This window comes from Barbus barbus, assembly GCF_936440315.1.
Source record: "Barbus barbus genome assembly, chromosome: 47".
Classification (NCBI taxonomy): domain Eukaryota; kingdom Metazoa; phylum Chordata; class Actinopteri; order Cypriniformes; family Cyprinidae; genus Barbus; species Barbus barbus.
The window spans coordinates 16,274,983-16,289,749 of NC_136725.1; the positions used below are offsets into that span (position 1 = coordinate 16,274,983).

General features: G+C 35.7%; 2 protein-coding genes across 3 annotated transcripts in view; one reads left to right on the top strand and one right to left on the bottom strand.

Annotated features, from left to right (window-relative positions):
- The window catches only part of LOC306865377 (gamma-aminobutyric acid receptor subunit rho-3-like), a 25,239-nt gene extending 10,848 nt beyond the window's left edge, over positions 1-14,391 (bottom strand). The window contains exons 1-3 of the mRNA XM_079409940.1: positions 13,960-14,391; positions 12,508-12,620; positions 186-253 (exon numbers count right to left, since the gene is read on the bottom strand). Of these exons, the coding sequence (XP_079266066.1) occupies positions 186-253; positions 12,508-12,620; positions 13,960-14,102 (324 nt within the window). The 5' untranslated portion in view covers positions 14,103-14,391. The remainder of the gene's footprint in view (positions 1-185; positions 254-12,507; positions 12,621-13,959) is intronic.
- On the top strand, positions 3,442-9,855 carry LOC306865376 (sterile alpha motif domain-containing protein 3-like). 2 transcript variants are annotated; one of them, XM_079409938.1, is made up of 12 exons: positions 3,442-3,526; positions 4,388-4,475; positions 4,784-4,898; positions 5,011-5,046; positions 5,143-5,334; positions 5,439-5,526; positions 5,641-5,793; positions 5,875-5,940; positions 6,066-6,275; positions 6,663-6,822; positions 8,378-8,457; positions 9,221-9,855. In XM_079409938.1, the coding sequence occupies exons 2-12, from the start codon at positions 4,394-4,396 to the stop codon at positions 9,509-9,511; spliced, it is 1,473 nt and encodes a 490-aa protein (XP_079266064.1). In that variant the 5' UTR covers positions 3,442-3,526; positions 4,388-4,393; the 3' UTR covers positions 9,512-9,855. The 2 variants fall into 2 exon arrangements, with proteins under 2 accessions (XP_079266064.1, XP_079266065.1); XM_079409939.1 differs by lacking the exon at positions 5,875-5,940 and having other exon boundaries at positions 3,455-3,526.
- Positions 14,392-14,767: the final 376 nt, after the last annotated feature.

A 14,767-nucleotide genomic window follows, 5' to 3' on the forward strand; every position in this document is an offset into this window, starting at 1 on the left:
ATTTCTGCACACATTCATAGTCTTTGTTGTTTTAACCTTTGCCCTCTGCCTCAGTTGTGAATCCAATCATTTGAAATGGTCGAGGATTTAAGCTTGATGTATGACTAGCACTGGGAGTTGAGGGTGTGAGGATCTAACTGACAGGTTAAAGGTTAAAAGTAATTTATAAAAGAGTAGACACTCACCATGTTGACCTCTGAAATGCTGTCAATGCTCTCCACCTGCACATCAATGCCCACTGGAATAGCCGAACCTGGACACAGTGTCACAGATGGAAAAGAAACCGAATTGGGAGAAGATCACATAAAATAAAATAAAATAAATCTCTTTAATATCTCAGTTGTTTGTCTTAGTAATGAGTTTAAATGGTGACCTCACAGTCATCTGATTCTCATTTTTCAACAAAGAAAAATAGTCTTTGCTTACGTTCCAGTCACTTCTGTGCGCAGATATACTGAAGTCAGTTTAAACTCACATTTCTCTTTAAACTGATCACAGCTTTGTTGTCCAGATTAACCTTTTACATCTATAGGTTTGGCAACCAAAACTGGTTCTTAGCTCCAGAATCAGATCCATAAAGCAAACCATAAACGACTGATTTTCATGACATTCGGTTTTGTTAACGGTTCTTGCACGTACATCCTTCTGCTGATTATGTACAGGACACCTTACTAAAATACTGTTCAGCATGAAACATTTCATGACGAATGAAGTCTGATTCACGTCACAAGCTCTTACAAGCTAGTTTTTTTTAGTGAATCAAAAACATACTGTGCAACCAGTGAAGTCTGATTCTTATCTAAATATTCTCTGATTCCTGTCCTTTCCAATGAATCATTTATGTTGAGAGGGCCGTTCCAGGGACAGCCATGCATGCCCATGCCATGACACCACCTCCACCATGCTTTACAGATGAGGCTGTATGCTTGGGATCATTGCAGTTCCCTATTTTTCTCCACATTTTTGCTTTCCCATCACTTAGATAAAGGTTCATCTTTGTCTCATCGGTCCATAAACACAGTTCCAAAACTCTTCTGACTCACCTTTGTGCTTTTTTGCAAACTCTAATCTTGTTCTAATTTTGGTGCTGGTCAGGAGGTTTTCATCTTGCTGTGTAGCATCTGTTATTCTGTGTCAAAGTCTCCTGAGGACAGTAGATTGTCAGAGCATCACCCCAGCTTTCTGGAAGTTGTTCAGCCGATCAGGTCGTTGTTGGTTGCTGGTGTTTTTGCTAGAGCTCTAACTGACTTCCTCTTTTCTTTTTATTAGTGCTGTCAATCGATTAAAAAAATTAACTAATTAATCACACATTTTTCTAAAATTAATCGTGATTAATCACGCTTAACCCCACCTAACATTCAAGTTTTTAAATAAACAATCTTCAAATGTACACTGTACAAACAACATAAAGACAGTATATTTTTTATATTTCTTTAATGGTATCTTTTTTATGATTGAAGGCCAGCATCACTGATATCAATACTACTGATGTCTCTGTAAAAAAATATTTTTGCCCCCTGAATATTTAACCATTGACTGTAGCCATTCAGCATTACAGTATAATTGAGAGCTATCAATTTTAACATTTATTAGACTTAACGTCTAATTTAAGTGAACTTAAAACAATCTTCACATGAACCCATTATAATAAATGACATATTTAGCTACCTGTGCCCTTCAGCAGAAATATACAGAAAATTAATACTTACCAAACACTAAATTCTAAATTAAATATAGATGAACCCCTTAAAACTATAAAAGTTATTGATTTGCTCTTTTTTCTTTTGTTCTTTTATTAATAGACATCACAGCAGCTGGTTATTAGCTTATTTGCCTGCTATTGCTTTAAAAGCTGCTGCTGCTGAAGGTGATGGGGATCTGACATGCATCTTATTTTCTCACAAATCTCTTATTTTCTGACTCACTTCAGGTCAGAAAGTCTCAACTAATGAGCGGATGAGTTGAATTGGGTATTTTAGATGAGGGAGACAGTGCTAGGGTGCCTCAGGACAGTTTTTAAAACCATTTCAGAGACATGTACTTAAATGTGACGCATATATAACATAGGCTATTGCATGCATGCACACAGTTTAAGGCAGCTAATCGCCTTTTTGGTAACTTCATGCCTTAACTGACGGCATAACTACGACATTGCATGAACGTAGTTTCTTTCGCTGTATGATATGAAATGATATAGGCTACAGCGCGCACCTATGTGCGTGTATTTGAAGAGTGCGCGCTTCGAGCACAGTATCTTTTACGCGCTTGTTTGACTCGCGTCTGGCGTGGAGGCGACGTATAGAGCACGTGTCTGAAACTTATCCCGTTTGATGTGGTCATAAAGACATTCTGCATCTAAATAAACGCAATCCTTTGCAAGAAAAAAAGAGACAGAGGCAGCAGTTGTGAATGGGGTGGCCAACCCTAGCCCCGCCCCTGCGTTAATTGCATTAAATATTTTTAACGCGTTAATCTGAAAATAATTAATAGCATGCGTTAACGCGCTAATTTTGACACCACTACTTTTTATCATCCAAATTGCTTGCTTTTCTCTCAAAGTCATCATCGAATGCAAGATTCAGAATGCAGAAGTAATGGATATAACTGATACGACACATCCCCTGCTTTTAATATCTGAAGAATTAATGCAACAGGACACAGCTGATCACTAAGAAAGACCTGTGAGGCAACTCCAATACTTTTGCTCACATCAGATAGAGGGATGAAACTCTAAAAGTGCTGAACTTCTTAGCTGGTAAAACATCTATGTGTTAAAGTAGCTAATAATAAAATGTGACATTCTGTAGTTTTGTCTCATATTCATCTTTTAATCATATTTGTAAATGTCTTGACTCCACAGCCAACAGAGCAATTTTGTCTTTACTGTTCCAATACTTTTGGAGGGAACTGTATTTATGAGAGAAGGACTATATGCAATTTGCATTGTCTTAACAGAATGACATATCATATCATACACTCTTAAAAAAAAGGGTTCCTCGAGGTTCTATATAGAACCCTGGGGTTCAGTACTTGGCCAATAGAACCTTTTACCAAAAAAATGGTTCTATGTAGAACCCTTGCATAGCAAAGAACCTTTTTTTATTAAAATGGTTCTATAATTCATGTTTTATGACTGAAGTGTAAACTAAAGATTACACAACACATTCACAAAGCTTTTTGAGTCAAGACCCATGAGAATGACTGCTGTAGTCAAAAACAAGAGTAAACAAATATTAATGAGCTGTACATTAGCATGAAACTTATATTTCCTAATATATTATAGTTTAACTTTTTGAAAAATAATAATTTCCTTTATTTTGTATACCATATTGTGATGGTTTTAATCTATCGAAGGGAACATTAAAAACAAATAATCGTAAAAATGCTCCCTGGTGGCGTACATGCGTTGCGTCATCTTTGAATTCCTATTGGTGGATTGGCGAAGATGAACCTCGAGACAAGTGACAGTTAATTTTTCAAACTGAAGAGTCCCGAGTCCGCCATTTCTACCCGTTCAAACCCTCAGGTGAGTTAAGTTTTTACATTTTTGAAATGATTTTGCTGAAATATTTAGTATTACAGTTAATATTTATATTGGTTAGAGTAGCCCTAGTGTTAAATACTGATACTAGAAGCACACTTTACCTCAGTTAAAACACTGCTGTCGTGTAACGTTAGTACTGACGGGCTTCGTCGGCCGTCGGTTTAGAAAGCCCTGTTAAATTGATTTTTCTCCGGTTTTTAAATGAATTAAGATACAATATCCCTTTATTTCCTTGTTAATGTTAATGAAATTGTCAACTACAATAAGATAGCTGTGTTATAAGGAGACGAGCTTCGAGTCGGAAGCGTGAATTTTAATTTCAATGAAGCGCGCGCTCGTTCAAATAAACGGCGCCGATTCAAATAAAAGTGAACCCGGTGGAAGACGGAGGTGAATGATATGTGAATGTGTGTGGCAGTTTCACACACTCAGTTTGCGGTGAGTATTTTTCCCAGGCCTATGTTAAAAGGTTTAGAAGTTCTTAACTTTGGCACGCGAGAACTATTTTCGTGCAGTTTTTAGCTCCAACCCAGAACAGACGAAGATAGCGATTAGCTTGTTCAGGTGTGTTTTATAAGGGTTGGAGCTAAATGCAGCAGGAAAGTGGACACTGCTACAGTTAAGAACTTCCGGCCGGTCTGCATTGAAAACTCAACTGTGCATGTGCACAGTTGCAGTGCAGCGTTCGTCTGTTTACTTTGACGCATGCGCTGGATTAAAGTGATGATAGCACATGGTTTAATTTAGCATTCAAATGTTTTAAAGCCAAAACATGTTTAGGTGTGTTTAATGCATAGTTGGTTTGTGAAGTGTTATTTATGCTCTGTTTTATTTTATCCCCAGATAACCATGATTGATAAATGGTCAGTAGATGACACATGCCACTGGCTTCAAACTATAAACCTCATTGATGCAAAAGAAAGTTTCAGAGGTACAAATGAAAATTTATAAATGTTCATTTTGTGATGTTGTGAAGTTTCAACTCACAAAGTTTCTAACTCCCCTGCAAGTGCAACATAACCACCAAGCAGATTTTAGTGTTACCTGTGACATTGAGGGATGTTTTAGAAGATATAAAACTGTTGCAAGTTACAGAAACCATATCTATCGAAAGCACAGACAAGCTTTGCAACATCCCCTATTTGAAAAGGCTACTGTAGTTGAAGAAGACAATGAAATGTCTCTCTCTTATTTATTATTTCTTCTTTAGAATATGAAATATTTGGTATTTTTTTACAGAGCAGCAAATTGATGGGGAGACTCTGCTGGGTCTCACAGAAAGGATGGTGGAAAGACTTTTTCCTGTAATGAAACAACAGGTGACATTTATGAAGAAGCTTAGTAAGTTAAAAAAGTAAGTCTGTGTTGTTAAATATTAAACATTGTTGTTAAATATAAAATAAACGAATGCTAACCAAGCCTTAAAATCCTTATCCTAATTTATATTTTTATATTTCTTTAAACAGCCTGGAAACTGAAGTGCCTCAAATATCTTGTACTCAGTATGTATCATTGTTTTGAAGTTTAAACAAACTGTATTGTGGCAAGTAAAATAAAATCCTGTATAAAAGATTTAAACATTGTATTTATATTTACAGACAAGAACCCTGTGAGAATGAGGGCTCATTTGTTGCCCAACCTTGGCCAGCAGTATACAACCTGCCTGTCTTTCCCCCTGAATTGCAAGCAGCTTTGCAGAGGAAGGATCCCGGCTTTAAGAAGAAGGACAAGTCTCACATCCGTGCATTACTGATTCAAGTGTTGTTTGACAGCATCACTAAGCACACCTGGTACAGTATTGTATTTCATTGTATTTTATAACAGTTAAATGTATTTTATGTTAAACTTGTTGGTTGTTGGGTACTGAAATAATATATTTGATTATATTTCTTAGGTACCCAAATCATAAAATGTATGGAGATGTTCTGGGGAGTTTGATCACCCGCTTTCCATTTCTGAAGGATGGCAGCTCCTCTGGTTATGTATGAACATATTGCAGTTCTTTTAATATTGTGAAAATATTGAGATCATTGCTCATAAAAAAATCTCACACAGAAAAAAATCTATTTTAAAAGAAAGTATACATGTGTCTACAGGATACCTTGTTGGAATGCCTTAGAAACAAATTTAAAAAAGAAAGGATTCCCTTGGTTAGCTCATCGATCGTCCTGCAAATGAAGGAGAAGTATGGGATTAAAAGGAAGTGTGCTGGACAAACCGATTCTGAGGGACTTACTCAACAACAAGAGGCAAGTTCAGTTCAATAAATTTGATGTCAAAGGCAGATTAAATTTGTCTTAACATGTAACACATGCTGACAATTATTTCAGAGTGCAAAATGTAGAAGAGAACCATTGGATATAATGGCATATAAAGATTCTGCTTGTTCACAGGAGGTATTTGGTTTGGTGTTCCTTAAGTGATACATCAGTTTTTAAGATTGATGTTTCAATCTTAAATATTTTATTCTGTGACTTTGATTCATATTTACGTACTGCACAATACTGTCTTCCTACCTCAGATTGTATTGGACCTGGAAGTAATGGGTGAGGATGAGACGAGTTTCCGGGAACATATTAATGCCATCACCCTGGAGTTGCGTAAAAGCAATCCCAGTTACTCTGAGGTCAAGAACCGGATGAAGCGCACTCTTTTCAAAAGAGTACAGCTTATGGACAGGCCTGCAGCTGAAGTAATGGAGCAGTTTCCTTTTCTTGGAGTGCCACAGCTTGTGAGTAAACATTGTTACATTTTGTGCCAGGCAGATAAGAAAAATCAGTGTAATTATATTTCTGTGAATTCCTGTAGCTCATTTGGTAGAGCAATGTGTTAGCAATACAAAAGGGTATCCCAAGGAACACATACTGATAAATGTATAGATTGAACGCAATGCAAGTCCCTTTAGATAAAAGCGTCTGCCAAATATGAAGTATTTTTCATTACTTTATCACACCCACTTTTTTTTCTTATTGAACTTATTATTCTGTCCCGGAAAAACATCACTATATGGTAGTCAGTTGCAACCTCCAGTTCATGCTGACTTTAAGGTACTTGTTTGGCTGAAAGTGTGTAATTTGGATATAAGTACCTGAAGTAATTGTACTGGTTTGTATTTAAGATGCTGCATGAAATGACAATGAGGTTTGGAACAGACTTGGCAAAGAACATGGAAACATCTCTGAATGAAATGGCCCCAAACATCATCAGGAGTGCAAAAGAAGGAAGTCAAAAAAAACTCTACGCCAATCTCATTGGACCAGCAGAGGAAATCACAGAAGGTAACAACACCATATATTTTTCCCCATCCAACCTATCTGTTCCATACGGAGCCCAGGAAGTCACCTGTGTGAGAAATAAAACCACAATAATCCATGGCGACGGTTTTGTTAAACTGAGGGAACAGTTTGAGAATTTGTGAGTACGGTTTATAAACTGAGCGGACAGATTGCAAAACCGTCGCCATGGATTGTTTTTTTTTTTTCTCACACAGGTGACTTCCTGGGCTCTGTAGTTCCATGCCCAGTGTAAAGTTGCATTGTATGCAGTGTCAATTAGAGATGCACCGATTGATCGGCTGGTGACCGGAATTGGCCGATTTTCACGTGATCGGCCATGACCGGCGACCGGCCGGTCAGTCTGACATATGCCGATTTTATGCCGATCAAATGCCCTCGGGCGCCGCATGATTAACATCACGCAACACCAGCATCACACGTGCACATGTAGGAAACCTCGTGAATTACGGCCGTTTCACACCGCAAATGTCAGCGGCGCGTGAGCAGCGCGTTTTTTTTTTTTTTTTTTTCGAGATTAGGAGCGTCACGTGAGCAGCAGTGAAGCGCGGGTTTCGGCACGGGTCTATTTTTGCTGCTGCTCACGCTCAATTAAAGTGAAAGCACACTTTTGATAGACAAACTAAAAATGATTTCATACAAAAAGTGCTCAAAATGCACAGAATAAGAATGTCTAGTGTGTTTTAGAACTCCAGTAGGCTATGTCAGAAAAGAAAACAAAGACTCAAAAATATTTGTAGAAGATTTACCCATTTAACTTGTTTTCATTATTCAGTTTTGGTTGCAAGTATGGTTATGATTATAAAAAATAAAGTTAAACTAGCCAGAAATTATAGAAATATAGAAATATCTTTATACTGCAAGGATGCTGTGTATTTCCCACACCAGGAGTAATTTATATAGTTCTATTTTATAGTGCTTATCTGTTAAAAAAATTATCTATGTTCTATGCAAAATGTTCTATTAAAGAAAAGATAGAAAATAAATATTTGTGTGTGCTGTAAAGTGGTTAGAAAAAATGAAATCGGAATCGGCAGGTCAAACTCAATGAAAAATCGGAAATAGGAATCGGCTAAGAAAATTGTAATCGGTGCATCTCTAGTGTCAATGTAAAGGTTGTAGCTACTATAAATTGAATGAGTGAAAACATGTATTAAAATAATGCAAATATTAAAGGAATAGTTTACCCCAAAATAAAAACTGTCATCATTTACTCACCTCTTGTCATTTCAAATCTTTATGACTTCCTTCTTCAGAACACAAAAAAGATATTTTGAAGAAGGATGGTAACCAAACAACGTTGGTGCCCATTGACCTGCATTGGTTTGGTGTCCATATAATAGAAGTGAATGGGTACCAGCATTGTTCGGTTACCAACATTCTTCAAAATATATATTTTTGTGTTATGCTGAAGAAGGAAAGCCATATAGGTTTAAAATGACAAGAGTGAGTTAATGATGACAGAATTTTCATTTTTGGGTAAACTATCCCTTTAATTGATTTCTGTACCTAATATACAATAATTTGTATCTGTTTGTAGGTCTCGTTAGGAATGCTGCACTCATTTTATTGCCAGCACTTTTTAAAGAAAACGCCAGCTTCCTCTACTGTGTAGATAGTGTAAGTATAGTCTTCTGTAGTTTCATTAACATTTGATGCACTTGACTAGAATTAAAGGAACTGTTCAAGCAAATATAAAAATATTAGTCAGTTTACTCACCCTTATGCCAAATTTGTAAAAAAAAATAATAATTAAATGTACCCTATAATTTACTCACTCTTCCTTAGTCATAAGCTTTGTACTGTTTACACTGCTTTGTAATGTTATTGAATAGCACCCCAATTTAAATCATAAAAGAAATCTGTACAACTCCAGGGGTTAATACTTGTCTTCTAAAGCAAAATGGTACGTACAAATGGTACGTTAGTGAGATAAAAAGATAAAATTTGCCAAGATAGGTTGCTATAGTTAGACTATGTATAAATAAAGGAATAACATCCAATGGGGTGGCACATCAGCTCCACATCAATAATTATGAGTCTTGTTGGTTCTTGTGTGTCACGTGCTTAGCTGTCATATCTGTGTTGTGTCATGAACGATTCAGTTACAAGAACGAAAGAACCAATGAGATTCAAAGTAATCAAAGTGGAGCTGACGTGGTAGCATGTTGAATGTTCTTCAGTCATCTTTAATGTTGACATTCAAACACATTACAAAGCTTTTTATTATTAAATATATCTCAGATTGTGTTAAACTGAAGAAACAAAGTCATACACATTGTTTGGCTTGTTGGTGAGTATATTATGGGGTAATTTTAAGTCTATTTGATGACATCTGTTAATTGGTGAAAAGCACTCAAAAGGTGAAATGTTTGTTTTACAGGAACCCAAAGGTCCTACACCAACCATTGTGTTTAACGGCTCTCCTGATCCCTTCAAGGCTGAAAGCGTCAGCATTATAATGGACAATGTGAACATCATAAGCGAGGCAGACATCGACATGACACAGGCTGTGGAATGCCTGTTTGCAGTCTATTTTCTTTTCAATGTGCAATACCCGGTTGACATTAAGCACACAATGACTTTTATTCAAAAATATATGCTTAAACTAAGACAAGAGCATGACACAAGAACACCAATACCTGTACTGAAAATGTACAGTCAACTTGTGTGAATTGTAGTGCCATTTAATAGATGTTTTAATTGTTCATATATTGATTTTATCTGCATTGTCAAATATCAAAAATGATTTGTTTTTCCTCATTTCAGAGAGACATGTAAAAGTGAAGTACTGTATATGTACATAAACAAGCTTATGTATGTTTATTGCAAAGTGAAAATGCTTAAATGAAATATTCAAACTAAATGGTTAAATGTAAATGGTTAAATGTAATTAAACATCTTAAATGTAAATGTGAAATTTGCTGTCTAATACAGAAGTATACAGAGGTGTAATTTTAAATATGACACTAATATTTTTGTAGAATCAATTGAATAAATTTAAACTTTTTGAATTTCCTGGATTGTTTATATTTTCTTATTTAATAATAACTCGTTTAATAATAAAGAACCCTTAAATGGTTCTATTTAGAACCATCTAACTTGGATTCAAAGAACCATTTGGGGTTCTTTTTATGGAACCCTTTTAAATGGTTCTATATAGAACCATTTTGGAGTTCCATATATGAAGCGGGTGATAGAACCATTTCTGGTTCTAAATAGAACCATTTCTTTTAAGAGTGTAGTTGTGTATATCTGCATTAAGCACTGCTTGTGTCGGCTGTTTTTCTTCAAGGGAATCGTAGACACATCACTCTGTCAAGTCACAGCTGCCTCACATAAAACAAACACATGCAGACCAGCTGCAATCTCTCTGAGTATAACAGAAGAATTTCAAGTCCGCTATTGAATCATCTCTGCATCTAAAAATCTGATTCTACCACAGAACCTTAAAACTGCTATGAAAAATGAAGTCTAAAAATTAAACTTTCTAACATGATTAACTGACTAACATAAAGAAATGACATATAAAGTCAAATAAAATAATTAATTGGATGAACTCAATTTAACTGAGGGCAGGATTTCCATCCAATAAATATGTGTTGCCCCAACTCATAAAAAACTAATTCATGCAATTAATTGTAATTGAGTTGGGCCAACTCAGTTTGATCAAATATAGTTTAAATGAAATTGATACATTGATTACATCACACTGATAAGTGATTTTTTAAATGCTTGTTGAACTCAAACTAAAACATTTAACTGGAAAATAAATGATCAGGCATACATCCTTCTACACTCAAAAAAAAAAAAAGATTAGTTGGATTTACTTAACTTTAGGCATTAGCCAACTTGTTAGGAATAGCATAAGATGGTATTGTTAAATCCATGGCATGCCCATAGTTTTTTTTTCTTTTAATATTGAAACAATTTAGCTTCATGTTAGCAGGTCCTCAACCCAAGAACATGCTCTACACTTTACCACAATGGTAACTACAAACATAAAAGAGCACTAAACATTAACAAGTCTCCCAATTTTATCATCTAAATAAAAAATGCCTAAAATAACATTTTATTTCAAGATTTACTCTCCTTATCCAGCCCTGTGCAAAGCATGCTGGGAATGGGAAATCCACTTCCTAGTTACACAAGTAAAATCATTTATGTTCTTTCAAAATGAAAATATTGAGTTGAGCCAAAACGCAACTGTTTCAAGTCAGTTTAACACAATGCAATTGTATAAATGAGAAACCTAACATAATGGTGTTAAATGAAAATGATTTTTGTAAATAAACTGAACAGTGTTGGAGAATAATGTAGATGTGTAGAGTGTAGATGTCTCACGACTGCGTCATCAGCCACATAAAATCTGGAAAGCGATGTTAAGCTTCCTACAAACAGAGACTTAACTCAGTGCACATGACTCGGTGTGATTATCAGCCTCTCACTGTTTTCAGAGAACCATCATGTTCCCCTAATCTGGATTGAAATAAACTCAATCTCAGTGTTCACATGTAGGGATTAGCAGACAAAATAACAGAAAAGTACGAGGGTACTACCCCCATTTTTGGACATACCATGTTATTATTTAAAGCACCTTGAAATAGTACAATGCTAAACAGTACATTTGTAGTTGACAAATAACATGGACATGAACATATATGACCACATATGATTATTATAGCTTTCTTACAGAGTCGTTACTTCACAAATACATTCACCTAAATGAACCTGAATTCACGCATAGAACAGAAAGTCTAAAGATTATTTGATTTGATTGAAAAACAGCATAGCATTCTATATTCTTATTTTAAAAACAGCGACCTTTGGCTAGCCTGTAAGATTTATCTACATTCTCAGGCTTCTCAGAGAGCCGCTGGGATTATAATGCAGATTACTGTGTATAAAACACATCTGTCCTCAGTGTATTGTCTGCTTGGCTACTACCAATCTGGGTCAGAGTGTTTTTTTTATGGTTATTTTTTCTGATTTGGACGCATCGCATATGACATTCTAACCTACATTTTTGACAATCTCAGCAGCAGAGTCACATTCTGGTCATTTGGCCCACCATGACATTTAAAGCTCTTGATCTTGAGGACATATACTAGCAAATAACAGCAGCAAGTATGCATGATATCTCTATATCAGCACAGCATGTTTCATACAAAGTAAGCAGCTTAAAAAGCATGCGAGAATGAGATTTTCAGAGAATATAGTGTTATGTATAATGTTATTTTATAGAAAAGATCTATATATTTATATAGATTTTCATCTAACATTTATGGTAACTTCCTGCTGCTTACATAATAGTGATCATTTTAATTGCTGGCATAGTGTGAAGTGTGTGATCTCCATCAGAAAAACGCATCACGATTCCCATCAGCAGATTTTTGGGTAATCACATCATTGTTTCTCTTTTTTTTCCCTCTCTCAATCTCCTGAAATTATCCCAGCTGTCCTTGCAGTGGCTCTCTGTGTTGTATTAGTGCTGTTGTTGTATGTCACTCCATGTATTCATGCCAGCTGTGCGGAATGAGCTTGCAATCAACCATCAAGACACCAAGATAACACGTGATGCTTGAAATATATGAATGCAACAAGTATGTATTCTGAGCATACAACCGAAAGTAATTCATAAGTGGCTTTTGAATGGAAAAATCTCCTCACCTCCAAAACCAGGCCTTATGGCGAAGTCGTGATCCTCGATTCGCAAGAGCTGCTCTGATTTAATCAGCAGAGATTTGGTGCTGTCAGACTTCTTCGTTTTAAAGTCTATTCGTCTGTTTGAAAAAAAGACAAAATGGGGATTTAAAAAAAATAACGTAACAGACATAAACAATAACATACACAAAATTAAGTTTGGGTTAAAAAAACAGCACTGATTAAAGCTAGAAATATGGAAGAGTGGGTTGTTTGGAGAAATTAATTTCAACTTTATTATGCACTATACAAGTATATTAAATGCATTATTATGCCTTGTAATGCACCTTGTAAACTCATTGATAATTGTAACCACAGTTATAGTACATTATAATACTCTGTTCATTGCTTTTAGAAAGTGTCATTTAAATCATTTATACTTTTAGACCGTATCAATTATACATTAAAACACATAACAAACAGCCAGTATCTGAGGTTACAAGGAATCTGCAAAAATTACAATGCATTTTAACTTAGAGTAGAATTATTTATGAAAAGTTATTATGCATTTTAATATACATTATAAATATATAAGTATATTTGAAGATAATAAATATATAAATATAAAATAAGATATTTTGATTTGACCTGGATCATTTCCAGGTGCCAATTCTGTACAAGTCCCACTGACTTACTAATACAATTAATAGGATAAACATTCACATCATTTCATAGATTTAACTCTGTCCAACCGTTTTGATATCATATTTCAGTGACTGTAAGTTTCTCTTTGTCAGTATTTTAATGTTTTTGCCATATTATGTTGTATTAACACTTATATTGATCACAACAAACTCAATAGTTCAACCCCAATATACTATTCCAAAAATGTAACACTTTAAGACTAAGTTTAGGGTTAAGTTTTTATTTTATTTTATTTTTTTAATGAATTTTTTATTTTTTTCATGTGTAAAAATAGGGCACAGTGTACAGTATTAATATGAATAAATTTTCCGGATACATTAAATAAAATATATTTATTTATTTATTCAATTCATAGAAAGCAATAATAGTTTTCTGAAACTCTCTGCCTCAAATGGCACTGTTACCTGAGAATGACCTCCCTCTGGATCAGCACTAAAAGACTAAATTGCTACCCAGTGCTGTTTTTGTTGTTTACCTCACATACCCAGCTCAACCAGGAGCTCTAATTACAGAGTTCCTTTATCCACAATTAATTACCCCTTCAAACACACACAATCCAACAACTCCAAAGTATGGGTCAAAACACAGCACAGGGCTTCAAATAAACCCTTACACATTAATCTAAAGGCACAATAAATAAAACCAAGAGTGTAAACAGGCTGACACGGGTATTTAAATTAAACAGAATGGAGCTGACTGATTATATACAAAGCAACGTTTCAACTACCAGAGCATTCTGCGAATGCATTTAGGAGCCAGAAAAAGCATCCTCACCCTCCATGTTTGTGTTGAGTGTTTTCCCCCAGGTAGACGTCCTTGTGCCTGCGCTGGTTTTGCGTGTTGCTTCCTTTGAGAAGAGCAACGGGCCACAGCCAGGCCAGGCACATCAGCCTCAGTACAGAGGGAGCAAAGTTCATGACCGAGTCCTGAGCTCCAGGATCTGATGAGGGGAGAAATAGAAAGATGGTGTGGGATCAGTCTAACTCTCTGGAGTTCCTTACAAAGCATCCTTTCCATCTCATAATGCCTCCCATTCCGTCACAGAAAAGACCCTTAGCTCCACACCGGCAGCAGAAGTTACACAGTCCCATTTGAAATCCTTTGAGCTCTGCTCATGTGTTAGTGTGTATACGGCTGGCGGTCTGGGTTTCCCACCCTGCCTAAAAGCCTGTCTGCTCTTCTGACCATGTCCCCATCCCTCTGATTAAAACCAAATATCAATTTATTTCTATAATGACAAAGGAATGACGTTAATTCCTCTCTAATCTTCTTACATGCAGCTGCTGAAATCTTTCAGTAACCTATAAACTCCACAGGGAAGGGGAGGTGCATCACAACCAGAGCTAACTCTACCATCAGGTTGACTAAACAAAGCAACTGGCCCTCTTTTTTGTTAATAGTATCCAAGAATATTTCCTTCAGAATCAAATACATTGCTGAGACAGGCAACTCGACTAACTGGCTTTGCTTTCTCTGACAGAATAAATCTATGCTAATATGCTAACATGTTGATCAGGCTAATATGCTGATTTGGTGCTCAAAAACATCTCTTTTTATTATCAGAGTTAAAAATGGTATTGTT